This window comes from Capra hircus, chromosome 15 (assembly GCF_001704415.2).
Source record: "Capra hircus breed San Clemente chromosome 15, ASM170441v1, whole genome shotgun sequence".
Taxonomy (NCBI): domain Eukaryota; kingdom Metazoa; phylum Chordata; class Mammalia; order Artiodactyla; family Bovidae; genus Capra; species Capra hircus.
In genome coordinates, this window is record NC_030822.1 from 6563292 (window position 1) to 6591216 (window position 27925).

Here is a 27925-nt window from a genome sequence, read left to right on the forward strand (position 1 = left end):
CTCCAATGCATGAAAGTGAAAAGTGAAAGTGAAGTCACTGAGTCATGTCCGACTCTGTACGACCCCATGGACTGCAGCCCACCAGGCTCCTCCATCCATGGGATTGTCCAGGCAAGAGTCCTGGAGTGGGGTGCCATCGCCTTCTCCAGAATGCACGGGGTCCTAGTTAAAATACAGGCTCTACTTTGGACCTAGCAAGAACTGGGCGAGGAGGGGACCAGGTATTTGTATCTGTCACACAAGCTTCCAGATGACCTCATATGCACTTGAGTGTGAGAACTGCTGTTCTTAATGACTGCGTTCTCTATTGTAGGTTTCTGCCCTCAGCCTCTCCAGCAAGGCAGAGGCCATCTCAGGTTCCCTTCTTACTGTGGATTTGTGTGCAGTGCCTTGATCCTTTGCTGACTTTGTTGCAGGCACAGTGACATTTGTGTTGTTTCCTATCAGACTCTTAGCTTTTTGGCTGTCCGTGCTTCACCTCCCATCTTTTCTCAGCTGTAGGGTTCTCCCAGGGTTCTCCCTTGAATATCTCTCTGTGCCGAATTCCTTTCTTCCCCAGGTTGAGTTTAATTATTACCCTTGTTTCTAGGATCTAGAGTCCTCAGATATTTGCCTTCTCTGCTTAATAAGGCTGGGCTTAGTCTTCCCAATGTTAGTATCATTGGCAAATCAGGAGAAATAAGGCTGGATGCCTGTTTTGTGTCTCCCTTCCCTCTGTCCATTTGAGGCCCCTCCAGGCTGGGTATGCTGCTGTCCAAGCCTCAGGGCCTCACTTGCTGCCAGACTCCCTCACGCTTGCTCCTGTAGGGCTTTTGTTAATTTCTGTTTTGTTTCTAAGTTAGACATTTAGGGATTGCAGAGCCGAAGTTTTGCTGAATTCTCAAAACACTAAACTGCCTGAGTTCCCTCTCTGCTTTCATTTCCTAATTGGAACAAAGCACAATATTGTAACTGAAAACAGCAATTAATTTTCTAAAATTGTGGCAACTGGCACAGTGTAATAACTTTGGTTGTAACCAAGTGAAAGCATAAAATAACAAAAATATAAAATTACTAATGAAACCAGAAATAGTCATATAGCAAACTGTTCTTCCAGTTTGTATGGGTAACAAGTGCTGGTTTACCTAGGAATGGGGGCAAGAGTCAGCGGTGGGGGTGTGGGGGGGGTGGGAGGCAGTGGTAGGGCGGTTTGAGCCGGAAAGCAAGAATACATTTCGTGGTTTCCACCCAGGAATTAACAGGTGTTATGCTTCTTCTCCCAGATGCATAGACCACCCCTCCCCACAGCAGGTGGGGGTTGTAGGCATGTAAGTGGTTTAATAATAACTGACAGGGCTTCTCATCCCATAACCCCTGCTTATCCCAGAGGCACTGGTTGCTTGACTCTCGGCAATGCTGGTTTGCTTTTCTCTCTCTGATCATTATTTTGGTGGGGGGGGAGGGCGGCAGAAGTGATGGACGAGCGACTTGAGTGGGAGAAGCAAGCCCTGGGACGGAGAGCAGTTTAGCTATCCTTTCTCCCTGAAACAGTATCGTGCTGTGTAAGGCAAAGCCTCCAATAACTTAAGGGCCAATTTTATTGAAAGCTTTTTCTTTGTGGCTATGTGGTGAATCTGTATTCAAGGGTTGAGCATCCATTACTCAGACAGATGGTTAGTTTGGAGGGAGTGTTGGGAACAGAGCCTGCCCTTCCCTCCCTTCACCCCTGTCTCTCTCTCTCTTCCCCCTGCTTGGCCCCTACTCACTGCCTTCCTCTCTGCTCTCCCACCGCCCCGCACCCCTTCTTGACCCTGAGAGTTCTGCTCTTCTGTGCTGGGCTGTCTCCTGCTGTACCCTCTCCGTCGAGCGCTCCAGCTCCACACACATGCATCCCCCAGGACTTTCCTGGTGGTCCAGTGGTGAAGACTCCATACTTCCACTGCAGGGGGCTTTGGAACTAAGACCCCACATGCCTCAGGGTGTCACCAAGGGGAAAAAAAAAAAAAGATATGCACCCACCTCATTCTCAATAGTTCCTAGGCAGCAGGAAAGGAAGGCGGGCATTTTAGACCTGCAACCTACTCATATCTAACTGGGCAGTAGGTCTCGCTGTGTATTCCCAGGCCTGAGTCCGCATCATCAGGGAACTTAAGAGAAGCGCAGCTTCTGAGCCCCATCCCAGACCTGCTGAATCCGCAGCTCTGAGGGTGGAGCCCAGCCATCCTTGTTTTCCCAAGCCCTCCAGTCGGGTCAAGACTGGGGACCAGCTGCCAGCTGCTCGGGGCTTCTGCGCGGACCCGTCAACTTAGCTTTGTTCTCTGCTCTCTTGGTGTCACTTTGTCTCTTCCTGTCCCTGAAACCTCGCCTGGTTTATTTCTGTGGCTCCTTCAGCCAGATCTCTCAGACACCGTCAAGAAGTTGAAAAATTGATGAGGACCTCCTCCCCTCAGCATTTCTGGATCCTGCTGGCATCTGAGTGATGGCACTTTAAGAGCTAAGGCTGTGGGGCCTTCTTTCCAGTTCTAATTAAGATTCTTACCTGCCCACAGTTGGCTTCACTCAGGCCCATGCCTGTCAGGCTACATGCTATACGGAGATTCTTAGGCTTATGGAGTGAGAAGCAGCAGCTTTATCTTTCTCTCTAGGACCTTCTGCATCTGAAGGAGTGGTTCTTGAGTTCCTTTTCCAAACATTCAACCCACTGTTGTCCTTGGATGGGAGATGCCGCTATGATACCCATTAATGGCTATCTTAGTGTCACCTTGGTCATAAAGAAACATCAGTTGGCTTTGCTTCATACCGTTTCATAGCCATCGTCGCAGAATAGCCTAGGGATGACTGATAATGATTATTACCACAGGTTCATTAAAATGAACCACAGAAAAGACTTGGTGTCCAGAGTGCTCAGATCAGTTGTAACTAAATCGGAGCTGAGACGCTGGGTCAGGACGGGTAGCCAGTGCTGTTAGCTCTTGACCAGCATTATGTAACTGGCATCTGTAGGCCTGTCCTTGCTCCGGTCCTCAACATACACTCTTTACCATGGCTTCCTCCTTGCCCTGAATTTAGCCTGTGATCACATCTAATCATCTGCACTTATTAGATTCTAAAAGTCTGATATTCAGACGTGACCTATAACTCTAGTTCAACCCAGAGTATTCTCCAGAAATCTTCGGAGAACTGAGCCTCTTCTTAATCTTGTCTGGCCTTGGGAGTGGCAGACACCAAAAATAAAGAGATTTTATTTTTGTATCCTGGAAGGGTACTATTTCTTCAAGGAGAGATGGGGATAAAAGAGAGACAGCTTTGTTGTCAGAAATGATTTACTCCTTCCTAAGATTTTTGTCCTCATTAATTTTCTTAAAGCTGCCTGTCAGTTGATTAAAAGCCGCTTCCGCTGCAATTATCTTAAAGTTGACTTCAGAGATGTGGTTGCAAAGCATCCATCCTCGGAAAGTTCCTTTCTTCAGCACGTCGTAGGAAAGGGGGAGGGGGTATGGGAGAAGTCAGGGGTGTCTCTGATGTGATTTGTCAGAGTAGGGAGGGGGCAAGATACAAAATTGAAAATAACGTTAAGAGCTGCAATCAAAGCCATTCGTTTAGGCAAATTTTTCCCATGACAGATTGCTTCGACTTTGACAGGTTTTTCTCTTTTTTCCCCCTCCATGGCTTCTTAGTAGAGCGTAGCCTGTGCTGCATTTTATTCTTTTCACTCAAAATCTTACTCAGCCCCTGCCCTGGGCCAGATACTCAGGTCTGGGAGTCCAGTGAACAGAATGAATGTGGTCCCTGCTGTCCTGGTGCACACACGCTCAACGTCTGGCTTCTTATTGGCCTTGTCACTGCGGCATCCCCAGCCTCCACTTTGCCCAGCACCCAGGAGGCACTCCGCGTTCGTTCTGGGAAATGACATCGCTCTGAAGTCTTGCGTGCCGTGTGTGCCCTGTGCCTACATGAACACACACCCCTATGCACCGGCACCGTTGGTGCACCTGGCCTATGCCTCACGAGATGGTGATTGGACATAAGTGTTAGACGGAATCCTCATGTAAATGGGGTGTCTTGCTGCTATCCACAGTTCTGCCCAGCATCAGCGAGTCTCTCGGGCCTCTAGTCCCAGCCCTGAGACATGCTGAGAGGTTCCCAGTGGATGTTTCAGAAGTGAAAGGTGAACCATTTTGTTTTTTTTTAAGAATTGGTTGGAGAACCAATTTTCCATTTCTAGAAGCCGAAAGTATTTTAATGTTACCCCGTCTTGAACTTTCTTCTTTCAAGAAAGTATGGATCAAGTGAAACGGACGAGGGCTTCCCTGGTGGCTCAGGGATAAAGACTCCACCTGCAGTGCAGGAGATGCCGGAGATGCAGGTTCGATCCCTGGGTTGGAAGATCCCCTGGAGCAGGGCAGTGGCAGCCCACTCCAGTATTCTCACCTAGAGAGTCCCATGGACAGAGGAGCCTGGCAGGCTGTGGTCCATCGGGTCCCAGACGTAGCAAAGTAGATGAATATATTTGAAAGACTCCCTTATCTGAGCCGAACGTCTAGAACAGCTCCGCATTGGGCCATTTCCTTTGAGATTTAGGAAACTAAAGAAAAGTGTAAGAACTTGTGCTGCACGGAGGTGTGGGCACAGGAGGCAGTAACGCTTTTAACTTCAGGAAGTTCCGGGAGTCCTGCGTTCCTTGGTATTCGATTCAGCACAAAACGGGATCCCTCAGCTGAAGTCATCTCTGTGCTTCAGTCCTAATGCTGAGAGATGGTCTTTGGAAAGCATCAGGCCGACCGAAAAAGAAAATTCTTGTTCTCTGACTGTCCTTGGGATCCCTTTGAGAGGAACAGGTGAATAAGACAAAGTCTGTAGGTCTCCACAAATCACAGGAGATTGGCTGGAAATGACTTCAAGACACCAGGTTATCAGGAGCAGAGGAGGGCAACGGGTTCCCAAGAGTTAAGAAAAGGAGCTGTTAGCTGTTCTTTTCTGCTAGGAGAGCTTTGGTTTAAACATGGGCGATCTAGGAGATTTGTTTTTGCTTCAGCTGAATAACGAGGAAAGGGTAAATGACTTGGTATTCTGATTTTTATTCTTAAATAACCACTTCAAAACCAATATTCTATGAGTTCTAAACTCCAAAGTAGTATATAAAGAAGGCTTGGAGACAGTCAAAGAAATGAAAGTTTCTGAAAAGCAGTCAGATTTTCCTAGGAATGAAGAAACTTCAATAATACATGCGTCTAAAGCAAATCAGCAGCCCAACAGAGAGAACAGGTGACTGTAGTATCCCTCCCCCAGCCTCCTCTGGGATATATGCATTTCTCAGCCTGTGACAAGATGTGTAGCCATCCGTTTCCATTGAAAAGGTCAGCTGTCTCTTAGCATCTGCTTTCCATTGATTTTCTCCCACTTCCCAGGGAGTTAATTCTCTTCTAGGAACCCTCTCTAAGAGCTTAAAGCTGCCCCTGATTCCCATTGCCACCCAGAAGCCATTTCTTCTCCTCACAGTTCTTTCTGCCCTGGAGCCCCTTTGGCTTGGCGACTCCTCCCACGGCCTTTCTGCATGGTTTCCAGTTGTCCCCTTCCTTCAAGCCGCCTTCATTGTCTTAGTTAAAAACAAGGGCGAAAAAATAAATAAATAAAAATAAAAACAAGGGCGACCTGCGGGCAGTTCTTGACCTCTTGCCTTTGTGTCAGGGTCCTCGCTTTCAGGATGGTGAGATTCCCAAATGTAAGCAAGATAAGCGCAGAGTTCTGTTCTTGGCTGATCTGAGCCAGTACAGTTTGCTGCTTGGACTAATGGTCTGAGCTTTATTGACACGCAGTGGAAAAGAAAGCATCTTGTTGAGGGCAGCAATTCATTTTTCCTCTAAATTTTAAAAGGATGAAGAGGAAGGTTCCCCGCTGCGTTCCTCTGGCTGCCTCTCCTTCTTTTCTGTCTGTCTTTGAAGAAGAAACAGGACCCTTTTAGTTTTGATCCTGGAACCTTTTCCTTTTGTTCCTACTTCCTGTTAGTTAAGAGGGTTTGAGGGATGGAGAGGCGAGTGGTACAAGAGACCATCTTGGGCCCCAGAAGTAGAAGAATCCTTGTCTTCTCCCACTCCCTGAGAACTATAACCATCCTGGCAACCTGACTCATCCCCTATTGACACGCTGAGACTGCACTGACTGAAATATGTGTTCCTTCTGGCTTATTGATTCCAATTCTGTTCATAGATGTTAGAAATGAGAACAGCCTCCTTGGGGAGGCAGGGGGTCCTCTCAGCATTTGTCGTCTAGCAGGGAACAGCTGCAGCGGAGACAGGTTAAAACCAGGGCTCTGCAAACGTGACTCAGCAGCTGGGTTTCATGTCTAGCTCCCCAGAGGGACCCCAGGACCTGATCATCCTCCTCTAGTATATAATGGTGTTGTAGCTTGTCTTTCGTCAGAGACCGGGAGGAATTTTTGGTAGGCTTTGTCCTTAACATCCAGCAGGGAGTTTCTGGACACCTGACTAGTGTTAAGGAAGGCTCTACTGGAGATATATTTGGGGTGCCTTAAAATAAAGGCCAGAGCTTTCTTTGCGCTTCTCTCTTGTTGGTGCTGATGGACTTCGGGTTTGCAGAGTTAGTGCCAAGCCCTGTTGGAAGTGTGGGAGGAGAACCCACAGATCACTCAGTCACAGGGTTGGAAAGACTGATGCCTGGAACCGTAAATGATCTGGGAGTAGCCAGAGCTACCCAACCATCTGTCAGCATCGGGGAACTTGCTGCCCAGGTATTCAATTATCTATGGAGCCGATTGTGAGGAGTCATCCCCGGTCCTTGAGATGCTTTGAGCTGTTAAACTGCATCCAGAGAAAGGAGTGGAAACCCCACCTTTGGGTGGTTTTCCACGCGGAGCAGATACTCATTCCTTGAGGGTCCTTTAGTTCCAGGCATGTGTTAAATAGAAGCCCTGGATCTGATGGCTGCTCAGAATCTTTACAGCAGGGATCCTGCCTCCTCTCTGCCCTCATCTCCCTCCTTCCCATCCCCACATTAGAGTGTGATAAGTAAGCAAGTGCTTATCAGGAATTCTGGAGGCTGCTGATCTTCACGTGGCATTTTCTGGCTTCCTGCCACAAAGCAGGATTTAGCCTAATACTCAAATGCTGGAGGAGATGGGCTCTTGGGAGCTGCCCTTTCAACACTGTTTAAGGACCTGGGGAGGGGGGTGTGCCGTAGCCAGAGGACAAATTGATGCCCCGTGATTCCTATAGCCATGAGGTTATGAACAGCCTTGCGGCAGGGCCTTGGGGTCTCAGCCTGTAATTGCTTCGCTTCAGTCGCTCTGACCTTGTCACGCCTAAGCTAGGTCACCCATCATACTGGCTTCTTGAGAGTTTTGTCCCCAAAGCAAGTTCCTGTACTTGAAAGCAAATTGATAGTATTTGCTTGTTAATCCCTCTGCAGTAGCAGACCATAAAAGCTAAATTTGTGACATGTGAGGTGTTTGTTTGCTTCTTTCTTAGTCAGGAACATTTCTAGAAAAGAGTCCCCTTATTCGTATGAGCCCTTGGTCAAAACACTCAGCACGACCTTAAAGCATTTGATTTCTGAACCATATCGTCCCCCTTCTTGGAAGACCAGTTTCCCTGGCCCTTCTGCCCCATTGCCTGCAATAATGAATCGTTACGATTTGAGGGAAGACTCTTGTGAGCCCCAAGAGAGCTGCCACAGGTAAAAAATGAAGTTTCCCTCATCCAGCCACTGAAATGAACACACGTCCCTTCTAAACTCTAGGTGTATCCCCACGTTAAATTATCTGACCTTTGGAGAAGGAAACTTGAACGCGTTAAGAGATCCCAGCCACAGTTGCCTGATGACAACCACTTTGTCCTTTGGGTTTGTATACCGAGTCATATTTTACCAGAGAGCTGATAGGGTGGACAGAAACTATTGATTATCTCTGTGAGAAAGGATGAAGGCACCACACCCACCCCCTGACTTGAAGGAGAAGAGCTGCTTAGGTGCAAAGGGCAGAACATTGCTCCTGCCATCACATGACAGTCAACCAGTGAGGCTGGTAGAGGGGACGAGCCATGAACTCCTTCCCGGCTCCTGCCAGACATGTACGTGCAAGGAAGAGATTACCCAAAGGTAATGACTCGTTCAGAAATTCATAGACTCCGCTGGGCCCTTTTTCAATAGTCACCTCAGACCAAAGATTTCAAGAGCCCTGGTTAATTCTTATATCTGGAGTTAAGTGAGGTAGGGAGGGCATAGGAGGTTCCTAATGCAGCAGCAGCCACGGGGCAGCCGGTCTTAGGCCTCAAACCAGAGCCAGTTCCTCGTATGTTACAGACCCACTTGACCTCAGGACCACAGCAGCGTGCTACTAGCTGCCCAGGCACATTCCTCAGCACCACAAAAGCCGGAGAATGTTGACAACGGGATTCTCCCTGTGTGTGTGTGTCATGCCTCGAGCCCACATGCCACTGAATTCTCCTGTCTGGAGACCGTCCTATTAAAGACCTTTCAGATAGACACCCAAGGCACATGAACATATGTTCCCAAATGCAGGGCTTCTTATCACTCGATTTCTGTAAATGGTGTGGAACCTTAGCTCAGTAGTTAACTTTTGAGGGGAGTGGGGTCTCTCATCAGGATAATGAGAAAAGCAATTATTATTATGCTGCCCTAGATTCATTTTTAATACTGCTTTCTAAACCGCGCTCTCCTTTGCTCTCTCATTTCTCCCCCTTCCGTCAGCCCTCAGCGACAGGTGAAGGCAGATGAAGCTCATCCTTGGCTTATAAAAACCTAAAAGAGAGGACTTTATATCTAAGACTCTGGTGTATAAATTCTCAATCTCATGTCCTTTTCATAGGCCCTGATAACTTTAGCCCCAGATGCTGGTTCCTGGAAATATTGTAAGAACCAGAGATACCGTTTCTGAGCCTGCACCAGGCATTTTATATACGTCGTTTCTCTTTATCTGCCCCATTATTTGAGTGCTGGTGCTGTCTGTGTTGAAATGGAGATCCGGAGACATTGTTAATGCAGTGATGTCAGGACTCAGACGCAGGTCTTTCTAACTCTAAAATGTTGCCCTTCACCCTTGCACTGCCCGGCCCCTGTCTCTGACTGAAGTGGATTCTGGAACATCCTGTCGATCAAGTAGCCAGATCTTACCTTCAGCCCAACCTGAGACAGAGCTAAGCTGCCCCCTGAGAAAATGGTAGCTTTGGGACGATGTAAGGAGATTCCCTTTGGGAACTGGTCCGTTTAATGGTGATTTTGTTTACGCTAGAAAGAAGTCGTATACCTATGTTTTCAAGAGTTCTCTCTGCCTTGCTTCCTCCATCTTACTGCACCTTTTCATTTTCCTTAAGAATAGCAGTTTTAACGTTGCTCTTAATTAGATGAATTAAGAATGTTCTCTGATGTTATCACCCCTCCCGCCCCCCCATCACCTTCAGTTCCCCACTGCCGTGAGAGTGCTGTGGTTTCCGTGGTAACGGGGCTACCAGGGGAGCTTGGCTCTCCCTGGTTTGTCTGGCCAGAGGAAAGTTCGGGGCAATGCTTCCTGCTGTGCTGGGCTCTGCATGGGGCTCTCCAGGGGGTTAAGTGAAAGCGATGAAATGAGACACATTAGAGGCTGTGAGGTGAGCACAGCGAAGCTTCCGCTGAAAAGTCCACATGTGCCCTGAGATTTCCTGACCAGTCCTTATCCCTCACCTCAGGTAAGAGGGCCCCGCCCTTCCCTGTGCCTTCCCAGACTCTCAGATAACCTTCCCAGTCTAACCATTTCCTTTCTTCCCTGTGGTTAACTTGCTTCAGGCCATAGGAGGGACTTGGTTTCCCCCTGGATTTTGTTATTCTTGGTAACAGACTGTTTCTCCTCCCATTCTCTTGTCTTCCCTCTTTCTCCCCCACCCAGAGAGTTTTCAACGTCCTTTACCCCATGCCTGCTGACCAGCGAAGACATGTCAGCATCAATTCTGCCCGCTGGCTGCCCGAGCCGGGGCTCGGCCTGGCCTACGGCACCAACAAAGGAGACCTGGTGATCTGCCGACCGGAGTGAGTGGCTGGAGGGGGCCGGGGGGAGGTGTGCAGGGGCGTCCAGGGGAGGCCTGCAGGGGGTGTCCGGGCGGAGGACTGGCGTCGGCAGCGTTCACCTGCAGGTCTGGCTGGTGAGGTGCCGTCTTCCAGAGGGGAAATCCGAGCCTTGCTAGAGCCTGCCGCGTTCTTGGAATCACTCCTTAAAGGGTCCTTTCTACCTCAGGAATGGTAGCTTTCCATTCCGGAAATCTTCAAAAGATTGGTGTAGTTACCAAGTGCTCTTAAATATAAGGCAGTATTGTTTTTTTTTTGTTTTCCCTTGTTCTCTGGTTTCCTAGTGATAGTCAAGTTTCCCTGCAGGCAGAAGCATAGATATCAACTATTCTTTTCTAAACCCTTTTTGAAAAATTCAGCAGGTGGTCTTGGGTTTGTGTAAATGCCACAGACCCTAACTTAAGAAATAAAACCAAGAGAATAGCATTAAAGCCCTAATTTGCCAAGCCACTGATCTCTGACAGCCGGGCTCTATCTGTGTTCTGCCTGTTTTCCTTTCTGCTTGGGCCTCCATCTCATAACACTGAAGGCAGATTGAAAAGCTCAGTTTAAAATGAAAATGATAATTCACTGGTCTTGATTGAAGGAGAGGATGGGGAGGCGGTGGGGAACCAGAGCATTGCTGTCTTACGTCCTTATGACACCTCCTTCCCTCTCCTCTGGTTTTTTGGGGCAGAGAGGTCCATTCAGGCATCCTGTCATTCAGAGCCCTGGGAGTCCTCCAGGTCTGTCATCCGTTTCCAGAGCCAGCCAGGTGGGGAGACTCGAACTCTGTGCTTCAGTGCAGACCCAGCCGAGGGCTGCGTAGGCCACTGCAGGGACCCAGCTGATTAAGTGCCACGTCTGTCTCCAGGCCCTCCCATTCGGCATGGAGCCTCGTCCGCGGGGAGTGCATAGCGCAGAGCAGGCGCGCCTGGCTGGTCTGCTAGGGTCTCTGGCTGTTGGGCGTGTCCACGTTGCCTTTTGATTGGGCCCTTGGTGATTTTTCCCAAAATGTGTGTTTGGGTCAGTTCTGGTGGTCCAACAAGGGACAGGTGGCTAAGCCCTGGTCAGCCGAGCTAGGTCAGTGGCCCAGGAGAAAGAACGTCTGCTTCTGATGACAGCTGTTTGATCCCACCTGGAATTTTCAGAGCCCCTTACACGGGGAAGCGGCCGGCTCAGCCCGACCTAGTCAGGCTGCTCCACGCGCCGGAGGCTGCTCGGTTCTGCCAGCCGCGCTCTCCTGGACTCCGGGACTACGGAGCCGGCCCTTTCACCAGCCCCTGGTGCCCTTCCAGAACACAGCCTGCCTCTTCACGGCTGTGCCGCTGTTAATCCAGGTGCTGGATCTGTCCATTTCTGCCCTCTCCCCAGCCTGTCTGTAGTCCTGGATCTGTCTGCCCTGAACTTCGTGCCACCATTCCCCAGAGCACAGGGCGCTGGTAGCCTGGTGCCTCCTCCTTTGTTAGTCATTCACAAGAGGACTCTACCAGGCGTCTCTCCCGAGGCTGGACAAGGCTCCCGGGCTGCAGTGCCCCCTCCCCGGCCCCGTGGTCACGGGCCTTCCGTCCCCTCCCCCCGCTGGGCGCCCTTCTCGGCGCTGCTGCCTTGCCTCTGGCTCCAGCTGCTCACCTTGGCCCTCCCGGGCTCCCAGCCCCTCTTGCAGCAGTGGTCTGCGCTCGGCAGAGGCAGCCTTTCTACTCCCAGTTTGTCGTGGCCCCACCGAGGCTTTTACATCTGAAACCCCAGCCTGCACACTCGGTGTGAGTCACAGACTCCTCAGCCAGACGCAAAGCTGGCTTCGGCCTCTCTTTCTCCCCATATGTCGTCTTCAGCACCCAGTGTCTCCGCAGGCGGGAGCCATCTTGGGCTGCCTGGGGAGCTCGCCTGTGGCTTGCTGTTCTTCAGCCTGCCAGGCGTGCCTGACTCTCGCGACCCCACGGGACTGTAGCTCGCCAGGCTCCTCCGTCCACGGGATTCTCCCAGCTGGAATACTGGAGTGGGTCGCCGTTTTCTTCTCCAGGAGATCTTCCCAGCTCAGGGGTTGAACCCATGTCTCCTGCATTCTTTACCACTGAGCCGCCAGGGAGGCCTGGGGAGCTCTCTTCCCCACCAGCAAATCAGGGCTCCTCCGTGGCAGGAGCGCAGCGCCCCACCCCAGAACTAGTTGTGTTGGGCTCCGAGCGAGTTAAGCCTGCTGTTTTGGTGGTGTTCTTTGCTCCTGATGTCTTGGGTCGTGTGGGTCAATGGCCCATACCTTAGGGCTGATATTTCAGGGTAAATTAAGATGGGCAAGACTTTGTCCCAGGTTGTCCAAAGGCTCTCCAGGTCTTCGTCACCTTTATTTCTGTACTTTAGGCAGGAAGTACCGTGGACAATATTCAGGTAAGGAAGTTAAGACCCAGCGCAGGTCTCCTGGTGGATCAGTGACAGAATGAGGCTTCCTAAGTTTGCCATCGAGAACTCTTTCCTGTGGCTGATTCTTAACCTTTTTTCCAATCAAAAACTGCTGTAGAATTCCAACAAAAGCAACATATTCTCTTCCACAGAAAAATACACCACTTGCAATTCTATAGAATTCTGAGGTCTCTCTTAAGACCTCAGGTGAAGAAAACAGCTCCAGATCACCTTGAGGCATTTAAGTGGGTCAGATAACTGAGGCAGTGGGAAATGACCGAGGATAAGACCATGGACATCTTTTTTCTTTTTTTTAAGATTTTATTTATTTGGCTCCACCCGCCCTTCGTTGTGGCACACGAGATCTCTAGTTGTGGTATGTGGGATCTAGTTCCCTGACCAGGGATCGAACCGCAGCCCCCTGCATTGGGAGCAGAAGTCTCAGCCACTGGACCACCAGGGAACGCACATCTTTTGACCGTACTCTGAGTGGTCTCCAGCCCAGGATGAGGAGAACAAATAGGAAAGTAGAAACCCAGCATTGTCACCTGCTGCCTGGCCCTGCATGACACAGCTCTCTGTCACTCCCGTTCCCAAGGACACACCAGCCGGCCGGCCAGCTGGGCCAAGATGACCGCCCTCGCTCCAAAACAGGTCGCTGTCTGCCTTTGTCTCAGGCTCAGGCAGCTGCACCACATTTTGTGCTTTTAGTCCTGTTCTCGATTTCTCCTCCATCGTCTTAGCCTTGACACACTCTCCAAGCACAAAGACAGAGGTAACAAGCTTCTTGGGCATCTCTTGATGGGTTTTAAAAACCCACTTGACAGGCGAAAAAAGGCTCAGGAAACACTCCGTCTCTCCAGGCGCAGCAATTCCCAGGACAGGTGAGGAGACGAGCCACTGTCCTTCAGCCTGTATACAGAGCCCTTTCAGTGGCCGATAGCCCAGCTGCCCGCCCCCCTCCTCCCCTTCCTAGCAGTGAGGTGCTCCTTGCTCCTTTGCGTCACGCCCCACTTCTCCCAAGCCACTCCTGTGCCTCCAGCTGACCACCAGCCCAGCCGACACCCCCACCAGTGACTGCAGTGGGTGCGAAGTGCCAGATCGGTGTGAGGTGCTGCTTGCTCACTTCCTGCTTCAGATGTCAGCCCTATAGATGCGGGTTGGGGAGGTGCGTCTGGGAGGACCACTGCGTGTCAGAGTCCACTCAGAAGGCAGAATTCAGAGACTTCACGTCAGGAGAAAAGGAGGCCGGAGCGGGGGGGAAACCCCCTGGTGTTCCAGCGGTTGGGACTCAGCACTTCCACTGCCGAGGGCCCGCGTTCAGTCCCTGCTCAGGGAACTCAGATCCCGCAGGCTGCATGGCACAACAGCGCCCCTCTCTTCCCCCCTCCAAAAAAAGACCTTCTTTCCAAGGAGAAAGCTGTGTAGAGCTTTCCAGGCCTCCACTGATAAATGAAAGAAGAATGTCCTCAAAGGGAATTATACCCCAGAAGTTGGGAGGTTCCGAGCCAGAGCCCTGTGTGAGAGCGGCGTTGAGGGGTCATTGAGCCAGGCCCAGAAGCACTGCTCACAGAGGCAGCCAGGTGCTGAACAGAAGTCTGTTTGACATGGCTGGCCCTGGCTGGCCTTCCCATTCTTCTCCATCCCTCTTTGTCTAGCTTCCAGGAAGGACCTGGAACAGACAGTGGTGACTCACTCATCGTCCCTGAGGACCAAGGAGAAAGGAGAAGGTTGGCGCCGTTGCTTAGCTTAGAGATGGAAATAAGTGACACTGAGCACTGAATGGCGTTTCCACGGCCAGAGAGGGTTATCTCCAACTCTGTTCCTGGTCCGGTGCCTGGCCTTTCGGCCAAACGCACGAGCTTGTCATAGTCAAGTTGGTCTGACCCCAGAAGGTAGAACAAATGATGGCTCGCACTGGACCTTTTGGTGAGGAGCAGAGGGGATTGGGGGCGGGGGAGAGGGGAGAGGGGAGCAGCATGGTGATCGTCCCCGTGGCCCCTGGTCTGTTTGGCAGTTGACAGCCTCAGTAAACGGCCCGAGTTTGCAGCTCGGGGCTGAGGACGCAGGCTGCCAGATGGGAAGTGTCTGAGGGGCTCTGGGTCGGTATCCTGCTGGCAGTCGCCTTTTCTCCAAGATGGGAGGAAGGGGCCTGGTCACCCAGGGCGTGGTTTGGTGTGGGCTCGGTGTGAACAGTTTGTTGTCACTCACCAGCCCGGGGTAGCAGGCGGTGCAGAGGAATTAGAGAGGAAGCATCTGGCGGGGCCCCACATGGTATCACCACTTGTCAATAAATCTTGACGAGTTTGTAAATCAGGCTCCGCGGCAACTGGCTTCACATGGCACCTCACGCAGCCCTGATCTGCTCCTCAGAAGCTGTAGTGGTGGCTTCACTTCCCAAGGGGCCTCTGCTTTTGACTTCTGGCCATTTGCCTCTTCCCTCCCATCAGGTCCTCTCTCTCACCCTTGCCCCCCTGTAGTTCTCAGAGAGCCCTCACAAAAGTTGCTGAGGATTTGGTGAGTCAACTCCCTGCAGCCTCAAGGAGAAACAGCTGCTGCCTGAGACCCAGGAAATGTGACCCGCCACCCCTTGCGTGTCTGTGAGAGTGGCCCGCACTAAGGTTGAGGTGTCCAGACTCCAGGCGCTGGCCACCGTCCTGGCCTCCAGGCTGCTATAAGAGGCGCCTGCAGGTGTCATCGTTGTCTTCGTTTTAGTCACTCCATCATGTCTGACTCTTTGCCACCCTGTGGACTGTAGCCCACCAGACTCCTCTGTCCATGAGATTCTCTAGGCAAGATTACTGGAGCAGGTTGCCACTTCCTTCTCCAGAGGATCTTCCCAACCCAGGGATCGAACCCGCATCTCCTGCCTTAGCAGGCGGGCTCTTTACCACTGAGCCACCAGGGAAGCCCCAGGTGTCATTACCCTGAACTTTGGTTCTTCACTGATGTTCTTTTAGAGGGCATGTCTGAAGGTCACACCAGACCACCCTCTTAGTGGAGCTGGGGGCCAGGGGGCGGGAGGGTTTGGGGTGGGGGTGAGATTAGTCCAGAGCAGGGAGAGGACGAGCCCTTTTGTGGCTGCAGCTCTTTCCCGCAGGTGACGCCTCATCCCCAGAACCTTAGTGACCCTCTGGTGATGGGTTGAGCCCTGCTCCCTCTCGCCTGAGGTGGCATGGCCTCCTGACATGCAGTTGTCACCATGCAGGCCCCATCAGGTCCCTCTTGTAGCTAATCCTCACGTTCAGGAAGGAGTAACCCTGCGTCACCCCCCACAACTCATCTTTTCCTGGTGATCCTCACGACCCTCTGACTTCCGTTTGTTTGCTCTTTATCGAAGAAGTTGTGTTGTTATCATTCAGGATGGTCACCTAAGCCTCTAGGCTTTCGTTAGAGCTTTTCTTAGTTAGAGCTGCCATAACAGAATACCACAGAGGGTGACTTAATCACCTGCCGTTCTGGAAGCTGGGAGTCTGAGATGAGGTGCCGGCATGGTTGAGCTCTGGTGAGGACTCCTTTCCTGGCTGGTAGACGACCACCTTCTCTCCTCTCGCTGTGTCCTCACATGATGGAGAAAGAGAGTAAGGGCTTTCTTTCTCTCTCCTTTATAAGGCCAGAGTCCTTTTGGATTAAGGTCCCAGTCTTATGACCTCATTTACTAACCTTAATTACCTTTTAAAGACCCTGTCTCTCAGGGTAGGGTTTCAGCATGTGAATTTGAGAGAACTCTGTCTGTAGCAGAGCTTTTCCAGCCCACTCTGCATGCCCTGACCCTCTGAGCAGCAGAGCTGCCCGTTTTGTCTCTTAGAGTCTCTTCACGGACGCCGGAGTGCTAATCACAGGGCTCAAAGACACCTCTTTCCCAACTCTTTACCCTCTCACTTCACCACCACCAGCAGCACCCCACCCTGAGCCCTGTGACTGGTATAGGTAGCGTCTTTTTCAGTGGGGAATCTTTAAAATTAAAGTAAAGGCGTTTTGCGTCTTGGCACCCACCGCTGGCAGCCAGTCTTGCTGCCTGAGGAGGCACGTCAGTCTAGAAAAATAAGAGGCCCCCGCTTCCCTCCTGGCAGTTGTGCCTGGGTGAGAGTGTGATAAACTGCCCGACGCTCCACTGCAGGGAAAGAAGGAGCCAGGGCCAGGCCGGCAGCCAGGAGAACTCGATGGACAGAAACTCCTTTCTCTGCCATCAGCCGCCCAGCCTATCACTACTGGAGTTCCTCTCCTTACCCCGGCCCCTGGAGAAGCTTGTGAGCCCTCCCAGGTCATCTTCAGCTCTCCCCGTTGCCTTTCCAGCCTCTACCTGGCAAAGGAGGCTCTTGGGCCAGAATAGAATGAGATGTGGGCCTCTCTGGCTCAGCAGGAGCTTTTTCCTGTTAGCCTTCTGAGCTCCAGGCAAAATAAGAGCGTCAGGGTGCCCTCATTGCCTTCCTCCTGGCCCCGTGGCTGCAGGCAAGACCTAGTGGTGAGAGTCTGCATCCACATCCTGAGCACTGAGCGTGCCCTTCAGACAGGGCAGTCTGGTGAGGACCCCTTTCCTGGCTGGTAGACGACCACCTTCTCTCTTCTCGCTGTGTCCTCACATACCCTTCAGACAGGGCGGGCTGTGGCACTTGGGCATCTCCAAGGCCATCTTAGCCCCCGCCTCGGATGGCTGAAGAGTATGGGGAACTCGCGGCCTGTGACTGGTGTGGCTATGTTTTTGCTTCTCTCAGCCCCCAAGAGGGGCCAGTTAGGCCCTGGGCGATGGAAGAGGCTAACGGCGCCATTCCAGGCGTTGGGGCTGTGGGAGATAACACCGGGCTGCTTTGCGCTGAGCATCCTCATGGAGCGTCTCTTCCCAGCCTCAGCCCAGTCCCGGGAGAGAGGAAGGAGGGAAAGGGAGCGAGGCGTTCTGGCCATTCTCTAAACGCCTTCCACTCTGTCTCCTCCCAACTGATTTCCAGGGCCTCAAGCTCCGGTGTTGAGTACTACTGGGACCAGCTGAATGAGACGGTCTTCACTGTTCACTCCAGCAGCCGAAGCAGCGAGAGGCCTGGGTGAGCTTGTGAAGGAGGCGGCCCGCTGTCCTTCCCACTCCAGTGGGGTCCAGAGCGATGCCCTCGGACCTGGCCTGGGGGCTCCGTGGGTGTCCCTTCTCGAGATCAGCTCCCTTTTGGTCGGCTTCATACTTTGAGCTTTTGTATGAGGTTACATTCAAGAAAAGTATTTCATGGCTAAGAAACAGAACAGAACCTCTGCCCTCTGAGTCTTGATTGAAGACCAGCTAGGACCCCGTCCAGCCCCCCAGTCCTGGCCGCGGTGTCCGGGGGAGCCACAGTGAAGAGAGAGCTCTGGAGAGGGATGTCCTCCCTAGGAAATGGCTCATTGGTAGCCTCCCACACGACCCAGGCCTTGGGGACCAAGCTGCCCAGAGCTGCAGCCCAGGGACAAGCCCTCCCCAGGGGCCGCTTAGTAGGAGCCTGGTGCTGATCCTCCCATCATTTAATTCATTAATGGAGACGGAAACGTTCTGAGCAAACAAAGCGCTGGGTCAGTGATAAAGCCAAAGCAGTCGCTGCTTCCTCGAGGAAGTCCCGGGCACAGTCCCCAGAAACAGCTCCAGATGGGAGGGGTTGGTGCCCATCCTGGACATCATGGGCTCCCTCCGCTGCCAGCCCTTGCTGTGCTGAGGGTCCATGCCCAGGAAGTGCCCAAGGAAGGAGAGGTTAGCTTCGGGCCTGGGCCTCGCTCATCGGCAGCTGGTGCGCCCTGCTTGTTAGGGTCTGTTTTCAGAGGCCCTAAAGGAGGATCCTTTACAGCCTCAGTAGGAGTCCTCTTGAGTCCTCTGTAGTGGAAGTTCCAAGAATGTAAACTGGAATCTTGTCAGCTTGTAGTTAGAAGGAAGGAAAAGTTAAAGAGAGAAAGGGCCACTTCTGGCTGCTCACCCTTGGACCCGTGGCTTCTAGCCACTCAGCTGGTGGCTTCCTGAATGTTGAGTAAGTATCTTTTAAGATCAGCCATCTCTGCCTCCCCAGAAAGGCCCTCATTGTTTGAGTGACTGGACCAGCCTCTTTGCAAAAGGTAGATGGTTCTGCCACCTCCTTTTCACTGTTCTAGGACGTGGACTGAACTGAAGGAGAGGGACACGTACAAGTTAACTGGCAGCGGGAGGCCACTGTGGAAGTGGGCCTTGGCCTGCAGGCCCTGGTCTGGGCTGTACCGGGTTTGGGCGCAGAGCAGGCAGGGCTCTGTGGGGCCGCTGTCCCCAGCCCTGCCCGACTCCCGTCTGCCTGTGTGTCCCTAGCACCAGCAGAGCCACGTGGAGGACAGACAGAGACATGGGCCTGATGAATGCCATCGGCCTGCAGCCCCGGAACCCCACCACATCGGTGACGTCTCAGGGCACCCAAACTCTGGCCCTGCAGCTGCAGAACGCGGAGACCCAGACGGAGCGGGAGATACAGGAGCCGGGGGCGGCAGCTTCGGGTCCTGGTGAAGGTAGGAGCCGTGTAATACTTGGGGGAAGTGAGCCGGGAGGGAGGGAGGTGGTGAGGACCACTCTCGCCCCTCCCTGAGGCTCCCGCCCCATGCAGACAGATGGTGCTGGGAGTGCACCACAGCCACCAGGGCAGGCACCCCTCCCGTGGCGCCTCCTTGGGCAGAAATGTCACTTCCCCGATCTGGGCCACCTGTTGCAGCCTCCTGGCTGCTCTTAGAGCTTGGGCCAGCCCCCACCAGGAACCCTGACCTCCTTATCCTCTAAAACTTGGAGGGCTCAGAGAGTCACCTGGTCAGAAAAGGCAAGAGGGACACCCTGCTGCAAGCTCACATGCCAGACAGCTGCCAGGGCAACCCCCCACCCTCCCCACCCGGGGTAGGTATCTCCCCTCTCCAGGCCAGCCGAGTCGGGAAGCCCCTTACACACACGCGTCCTTCACGGCCGTTGGGGCTGCAGCCTCGCTCACCATCAGCCCCTTCCTCTCACCTGTGGCAGGCGTGGCTCTGCTGTGGCTCCGTGCTGGCCTCACACTGCTGAGAACCAATTAGCACCTCCCTGCGTAGCACTCGGGCCCCCTTTGGAGTGTGTTGGCAGCTGTGTTAAATAGGCTGTTCTCACCCGGTCGCTCTCCTTGCCCCCTGCCCCGGCCCCTGGCTGCTCCCGGCTCCAGTTGCGGCAGCCTCCAGGCAGCCCCGTCTTCTCTAGGTCTGTGGTAAGCCACCTGCTCAGGAGAGCCCAGGAGAAGACAGGTGTGCTTCGGGCTGAGGAGCAGATCTGCCTGTGTGCCCTCAGGGCACAGCCTGTATGCACAGCCCCGCCCGGGCACTGTCCCGTGGCTGCCGCAAGCTGCCACGTCTTACAGCCACATCCCCTTTCGGTCTGTGGCCCGGCCACTTCCTCCATCTGCTGGGTGGAAACCCCCAGTGTGGGCGGAGTGACCGGAGCGGCCCGATCCTCACTGAGGAGGACAGAGCATGAGCACCTCCCACCAGCCCCGGGCAGAGTCCTGGTCTGGGCGGCCCCTCTGCCACGATCGCATGACCCCTTCCTGTCCTCCGGGCATCAGCTGCTGCAGCTGCCAAGACAAACAGGCCTTGGTGCTTCCCCGAGGAGCTGCAGTCTAGAGCGGGAGGCAGGTACCCAGCGGGTAGTGACTTCTCATGATTAGAATCTCGGGGCTGCAGCGGAGGTGGAGCCGCAACCCGGCTGTGGGGCTCAGGGAGGACTCCTAGAGGAGGCGACCTTCCAGGATGAGGAGGAGAACGCCAGGCAAAGTGGGGTGCAGAGGAGGACAGGCACTGCTTGCAGAGAGGACGGCAGCTGCAAGGGCGCCAAGCTCAAAACCATTAGAGTCTGCACCAAGGACCACTGCGGGCTCTTGTTTGTGGCCGGTCAGCGCGTGTTGAGAACTGAGGCTGGACGCACGGTGAGGGCAGGTTACAGGGAGCTGGTTCAGAAGGGAGGCCTTCACCCCGAAGGTCAAGTGCAGCGGGGCCGCCCACCTGAGAAGAAGGGCGTCCTCCCGTGTTCGCACCTGCCAAGGACTCTCCGATTATTTCCTGACTCCCATCAGCTTGTCTCTGACCTCTAGTCAATTATGATTGTGAGTGCCTTTCTTCATGTTTGGGGGTGGGGAGGATGGGCTGGCAGGAGGCAGGAGAGTCTCTTTTCCAGTTTTAGAAGCCAGAACTTCATTCTTTCCCAGTCTTCCCCCTGCAAAGCAGAGCTGTTGGTGGAGGGCGAGCCCTTCAGAGGGGCAGTCGGGTGGGGAGCTGTGGCCGAGTAGCTCAGATAGCTCACTGCATCTCTCTCTGGCCCAGCGACCTTGGCTTGGAGCTCTGGACCTCTGGCTCTGAAAGGGACAACGTCATAGTCCCTTGCAGAAAGCCCATGCCTAGAAAAAAGGGGAGCAGATACATGGGGCTTTGTCCAACGAGCCAGCCTCTTCTCTGCTGGGGCCAGGACCTTGTCCTGGGGTGCTTCGTCCCTGACCACCATCTGCTGCTGCTGCTGCTCTGGTAGAGGAAGCAGGAGTCAGGGGTCTCCTTGGGCTCAGACTTCCTCCCTGGTCTGCTTTCCCCATCTAACAGGCAGGCACAGCAGCTCTCTCTCTTTCTCTCTCTCTCTCTCTCTCACACACATCTCCCCTCTCCTCCTCTCCCCCCACCCACCCCCAGTCAGCAAACTAGCAGCCATGTCTGCAGAAGCACGTAGAAGAAACCGCTCATCAAGCTGGTTGACTCTTCTTCTGGGCCCTGTGGGGGTATCCCCGTGCATCCCTCCACATGCCAGGGGCCCAGGCACCTTAGGGTGGGCAGCTGACTCCACTGGCAGCAGTTGCCATTCTCTGCCCTCTCTCTGAGCCCTTTCCCGTTGGCTAGCACTGAAGGGTTCTCAGCTACTCCTCATGTTCATGTTGGGTAGGAATTGTATTAAAAATCTATTCAGTTCTGTCTAGGACTTCCCGGAGGAGCCCTCCATGGGGGGAGTTGGCAGGTATTGACTTTATTGCTGGTCCAGAGTTAAAGCTTCCCTGCCCTGTCACTCCAAAAGCGAGGGGACGCATCCCTGGGCTCTGTGTTTGCTCCTAGCACTGCCACCATGCCTCCCTGGCATGCAGTGGGCCCTCCGCAAGTGTGGAATGAATGAAATGAGCCAAGGTGGGGCCCTGTCCCCCAGCTTGGCTGTGCTGCACTGCTCGGGGAGCCCACGGCTCTGCCTCTGACCACTGGGAAAGGTTGTTTGGACCTTTCTGTTGTCTGGGGAAGGCGATAGTATGGCTGCAGGAACATGGGCCATGGACCAGGGAAAAGCAACCGTGTGGGGAAGGGACTGAGTGCGCCAGAGATCAGGATGGGCAGCTCCTCCCCTGACGTAGCCTGGCCCCCCTCTTCCGGGCGGGGAAACGCCAGAACTGGCCATCATGGGAAGTTCCTGATGCCACCCTGATCTCTGCATCCAAACGTACCTTGCCAAGGAAATGATCTGTGTCAACACGAAATCAGTCTCCCATTTTTCAAAGACAAAAGGAAATGCTTTTGCTGCAAGGAAGCCGACAGCAAACTGAAGTCCTGCGGCCGCCTGGCTTCCGGAGTGTAGCTTGGATCCCTGGCCACAGCTGCCACTCCCCGCAGGCCCTGGGCTGTTCTCCCCTGGAGGAACGTGCTGGCAGCCCACCTTGGCTGTTAGCCTTGGCTCAGAGCTCCCAAGAGGGAGGCCCAGCTCACAGCGCTGGCTGAAGCTCCCCGCACCCATCCCTGAGGAAACCGTTACTGTGTATGTTTTAAACACTTCAATCTGAATTATTGAGTACTTTAGTACTAGTGTTGAGTTAGGCGCCAGGAATCCAGAGGGAATCAGAATCAGAAATGAAGCCATGCCTCTTGCCTCGCACCTGAAGTCCAGAAAAGAGACAGACATGTTAGTGCGCCCCCAGAGCAGGGGCAACACGTGACCAGTTTTGGAGGTTCCCTGAAGGCTGGAATGCCTGTAGGTCGTCTGGGAGCCCTGGAGTCACCCACACAGTCATTTGACAGGTAGACTCCAAGTGCGAGCCCAAAGGGGATCAGAATGCAGTCTGAGGCCATCAGGGACCTGGAGCCGAGAAGGGAGAGAGACTGTCGTGCAGAGGTGCAGGCCCTGCGGGGCTCAGAGCAGAGGCAGCCGCGCCCAGCAGGCCCCTGGCCGGGGTGGGGGCAGGGGTTGCCCTTGAAAACAAGTGGCCTTGGGCCACTGGGCAGTGGGCCGGTGTGTGACGGGGAGGACCTCCACGGTGTGTGCAGGTAGGGGTCTGCACACCCACGACGGTGCCGAGTCTGGGGGTGTGGGAAGAAGGGTGGTCAGGGAAGCAGCTGGGACCCCACCGGAAGGCCCGTGAGCATCACAGTGGCGTCCTCACCACTTTGAGGACTTGGGATTGCTGGGTTTTGAAGAGTATGGACTCAGCCAGAACCCAGTGGCTCCAGCAGAATTAGGACGGCAGTAGTAGCCGCCCAGAGGCCAGGTGGAAGGGGAGAGAAGCCCACAGACCGGTTCGGACAAACAGTCACAGCTGCAGTGACAGGCGGCCGGGACCGCAGGTACCGGTGCAGCAGGAATGGACAGAAGGGCCCAGAGTCAAGCGCCCACAGCTGTGCTGGGGCCTAACTGTGACAGCTCCCTGAGGGCCCCAAGCGGCCCTGCCCAGCCCCCAGAGTGAGGTACGGGAAAAGAGCAAAGTGTTCAGTGGGCACGGTGCCCAGCCAGGGAGCACCAAAGCCAGCAGGCCATGGGCCAGCCCACTGCACACCCCAGACCAGGCTGGGGAGCCCTCGGTACATGGAGCGCTTGGAAAACCGTGGGGGTGGCAGTGAGCGCAGGGGATCCCCCGGGCCCTCCCCTGGCAGCCCTTTTGGCTCACAGTGTAGACGCCCTGCTGGCGGTGAGGCCCTGGGTACCCTTTCCTCTCACTCCTTACCCGCCGCTGAATGGCTCTTCCCATGAGCTGCCTAAGGGGGAAGCGCCTAAAGGCAGCTGTCTTGAGGGGTTGGAGGTGGGAGGGTAGAATTTACCAGAAAATCTGGAGAAAAGCAAATCAGCGCTGGGGAGTACTGTCTTCCCGAGGAGGGAGCGCCAGCATACACCGCCACGCACCCGTGAGGACAGAGGGGCCTGCCGGGACGTCAGCACAGCTGGGTTGCCCAGACGGTGCCTGGACGCCCAGCTCTGACCAGGCAAGCAGGGTCAAGGCGCTGGACGGTGAGGCAGCAGAGAAAGTCTTGCAAAGATAGCAACTGACAATACGCCAAAAGTTCAAAACTCACCATCGAAGCCGCCCAAACTGCAAAGTCCCCAAGTGGCCAACAAATAGCCAAAGGACACAAACCCGTCCGTAGTTTGGTGGAGCGGCCCTGGCAGCCCGGAGCCTTGATCATAGCTGCCCACAGGCTTAGACCACTTACCTGCCCAGTGAGGGCTGAGCATAAGCGAGCAGCCCAAGCTAGAGAAAGGCCCCTCGGGTGGGACTCTTCCTGTAGAGTCCGGGTTACTGACGACAGCCACCACGGAGCACCTGCTGTGAACCAGTTGCTTAACGGGCATCATTTCATTCCCTCCGCCTGGCACTGTGCAGGCTGGATGTTTTCATCCCTCTTTTGCAAGTCAGAAAACTGAGGAATGTGGGTGGTGAGGGATTTATCCACGGTCACGCAGCTAAGCGAATGGCAGGACCGAGATCTGAGCCAGTGTCCTCTGCCCCCTACAAGGCGATAGATGCTCAGGCCCTTGGGGAAAGAGCAGGACCTTCCGTGCCCCTCCCTCAAGGTGCAGGCTGAAATGTCAGGCCGGGGCAGTTGGCTGCCTCCAGGGAAACATGAGGGTATCAGACGTCCAGCCCCGCAAGAAGAGCACATGGGAACATGGGACAATAAGAGGAGACAGTGCCTTCAAAGGAACACTTGAAAATTGTCTTCCTTGTGTGCTTGTAGAATAAGCAGATCGATGAAGAGAGAGAACACACCTCTGGAGAGGTGCTGAGCAGAGCGTTTGTCTCCTAGCCACACCGTCTGCGGTGCCCTCGCTTTCCGATCACCAGGCGTAGACCCTTTCCCAGGCCCAGGTTTACTAGGCTGTGTCAGACGGAGGGGCAGACACCACCAGCTCTCTGGGCCGCCTCCATGGGCTGCAAGACCAGCCTGCCTCTGGTGTCCAAGGGGTTAAAGACAGACTCCCAGCTTCTGGTCCAGGCCCCCCTCAACCAGCTGAGCAGTCTCAGCCCCCTAGGCTCAAGTGTGAATTAGGATTGTTTGGGGCATCTTATCAGGCTTCCAAGTCCCTGACTTGATTTTTTTTTTTTTTTTTGGCTGCACCATGCAGCGTGTGGGGTCTTAGTTCCCAGACCAGGGATGGAACCCATACCCCTGCTGCATTTGAAGCACAGAATCTTAACCCTTGGGCCGCCAGGGAAATCCACTTGGTTGATTCCAGAACCGAGGGGCTGGCTGGCCACCACCCCGTTTCTGCCTGTAGCTAGAATCCGCCCGCTCCTCCTAGCACTGGCCTGGCTGACTCAGAGGCTCAGGCCAGCAGCTGATTCCCTCCCTTCTGCCTTGTACCTTCCAGGGGAGGGCTCGGACTACGGGGCCAGCGGGGAAGACGCGCTCAGCAGGATCCAGCGGCTGATGGCTGAAGGGGGCATGACGGCCGTGGTGCAGCGGGAGCAGAGCACGACCATGGCCTCCATGGGCGGCTTCGGCAACAACATCATCGTCAGCCACCGCATTCACCGCAGCTCCCAGACGGGCGCCGAGCCGGGGGCCGCGCGCGCCCCCTCGCCGCAGCCCTCCACCTCTCGGGGACTGCTCCCGGAAGCCGGGCAGCTGGCGGAGCGAGGCTTGAGCCCCCGGACAGCCTCCTGGGAGCGGCCCGCCACCCCTGGGCGGGAGCCCGCCCTGCCCTCCTCTTCTTCGGCCCCTCCTCCCGCCCCCCTCCCCAGCACCGAGGGACCAACCCCGCCGCGCTGCGACCTGACCAACAGCAACCACCTTCCTGACGGCAGGGGGGAGGCGGCGGGCCCCGGCGGGGAGCCACGGGACAGGTAGAGACAGGCGTGCCCTGGTGCCTCCCCGTGAACCGCTGAGCAGAAACCGGACCTCACAGCTGACTGGGAACCGAGCGCGCAGAAGAGCCGCGGGCTGCGTCAGGGAACAGGAGCGCGAGGGTGGGGGTCAGGAGGGCGTCCATCCGGGGCAGCAGAAAGTGAGGCGGTGCAAGGGGCCAGGCTTGCCTCCGGGGACTAGACCCTTCCAGGATCTGGGGCCCAGGGGAGTCACAGACTGCCGTGCTCACTGCAAATGGAGGAGGGGGTGGGTATCCCTGCCACGTACCCCCCGCCCCTTCTAGAACCAAGGCTCAAGGGACTCAGCCCTGGGCAGAGACCCCCCCGCCCCCCCAGAAGGGTGAACAGTCTTCCAGATCTGGGCCCGACCATCCTGGCCGGTGGCCAGTGGGGCAGCTTCTCCCTGTCCACCTGTTGTGCAGGCAGAGCCACTAGGAACCCTAGCGCAGGAGGAGCGGCCCGGCCCCGGAAACCACCTCCATCTCTGAGCCTTCCAGAGCTTCAGCCTCTTGATCATCCTCCCCCACAGAGACCACGGTCAGGAGTCAGGCCTGGCTCCCAGACTCCTGAGCACAGGGACTTATGCACTTAGCAGTGGGGGACATCCACGGAGTGGAGGGGGCAGCCTGCTTGCCCGAGACAGGGTGGGGTCAAGGGACAGTGGGCAGGTCCTCACTCAGGAGGGGGGGGTGTAGGCTGGCCAGCCCCCCGGGGCTTGTCCACCGAGTGCCTCCTCCCTGCCACCCCAAGGCCCTGAGAGCGGCACCTGCGGGTGAGTGTTAGCTGAGCCCAGGCCAAAGCCAGCCCAAGGCTGGGGGAGGGGTGAGACTCCGGGTCGGAATGTGAGGTCTCGGTCTGTGATTTGAGGTGTTGCATGTGGAATCTTGAACTGTACGTGTAGTTTCTAGTGGAGAAATCAAGGCTCTGATTATTTTGTTTTTAGTATGAACAATGTGATTACTTTTCTGTTTGTAACTCATCATAGAAACGTGGCGGGAGGAGAGGGGGTGGTCTGACTGCAAATGAGGGAAACACCAAAGATCTGCACCATTAAAATGATGACGTGCCCTCACTGGTCTCCTCTCTGTCTGTTTCCACGTGGATGGAGGGAGGGGGTAGCGGTGGGCATGAGGGCCGTGGAGCTGAGCCGCCTCGGTTCTGCGCACTGCTTCCGGTGCCACTGTCCTCGGCGGGGAGCCCCGTGATGCCTCAGCAGAAGCCACTCAGGTAAGGGCTGCCGCCTCTGCTTCATGCTGCATCTGTGTCCCGCCACTGCCTGCTTCCAGGGGCCTGCTAAGGTTTGGGGCACCCTTCACGGTAGCAGGTGGGTAAGAATGGTGGGAGGTCACTCATCTTGGTTGCTTCCTACTCAGGATGATGGGCCTGGAGTGAAGAAAACACTGACCAGAAAGCTGGCTCCCGCTCCGCTGCAGTCCCGGAAAGCATGTGTCATGGGTGTCTGGGGTGGCCAGCAGGGAGCTGGGCCTCACCTACAGGTACCCCCCCAAGATGCCATGCGCTGGGGGCTTGGGTTTCCCTTTGCTTTGGGTCGGGGCAGTAGCCCAGGGGTCTGCTGTGGCCATGCGTCTTGGCCATTGAGTTTTAAGCCAGTTAGCGGAAGGATTCTTGTCCCCTCTCTCACAGTGGGGACACGGAGATCAGAGACACCCCTAGGGCTTTTTGCAGCAACAAGTACTTCTCAAGGGACTTTTTTGTGTTCAACTCTCTCCCAGACACTGTGGGGCGTACAGAAGTCTGCTCTGCCCCAGCAGAGATAGAACCACCAGATGAAAGCAAATAATATGAAACCATGTGAAGAGTTACATGGTGAAGAGCACTAGAATTTTATTTAAAGTAGTAGTATAGCACGCTCTGGACCAAGAGGCACATCAACTAGCTGTGTGACCTTGAGCAGGCCACTTGCCTTTTCTCTTGCTTCCCTTTTTCCGGACAGGAGGTAGGGCTTGTTCTCTGCAGCCTCCTGAAGTTACTTCCAGCTCTGAGAGCACTGGAGTGGTAGGAGGAGGCCTTGAAGAGGTGAGATTTGAGTTACATATTAAAGGATGGAAGGAGAAGGGCGCCCCCTGCAGTGCCTGCCCTCCACCCAGTCCTCCCCTCGGAGGGAGGAAGAATTTCGTGGTCTGAGTAGGGGCTCTGAATTTGTTGATTGTAAAACGTGTGCCGAGGATTCAGTGTTTTATCATCTCAGACCTTACCTCAAACCCTCTGTGGTGGATACACCCAGACCACACAGCTCACTAGTGGAGCCAGGGTCTGAACCCAGATGGGACCCTGATGTGCTGTTACTTGGGAAAAAGGGGTATGAAGAGGCCTTGTGGATGGAGTGACCTAAATTCAGTCCTGCCTAGCCTTGCCTCTGTCCTTACTGGCCAAGCATGAACCTAGCCCCTACCTGTTGGAGG

At 54.6% G+C, this 27925-nt stretch overlaps 1 protein-coding gene across 8 annotated transcripts in view; it reads left to right on the plus strand.

The window, feature by feature from the left end:
* The window catches only part of AMBRA1 (autophagy and beclin 1 regulator 1), a 165091-nt gene extending 138517 nt beyond the window's left edge, over nucleotides 1-26574 (plus strand). For all 8 annotated transcript variants that reach the window (XM_018059152.1, XM_018059150.1, XM_018059154.1 and 5 more), the window contains 4 exons: nucleotides 9875-10014; nucleotides 17373-17465; nucleotides 18713-18906; nucleotides 25007-26574. In XM_018059152.1, coding sequence (XP_017914641.1) covers nucleotides 9875-10014; nucleotides 17373-17465; nucleotides 18713-18906; nucleotides 25007-25485 — 906 coding nt within the window. In that variant the 3' untranslated portion in view covers nucleotides 25486-26574. The remainder of the gene's footprint in view (nucleotides 1-9874; nucleotides 10015-17372; nucleotides 17466-18712; nucleotides 18907-25006) is intronic.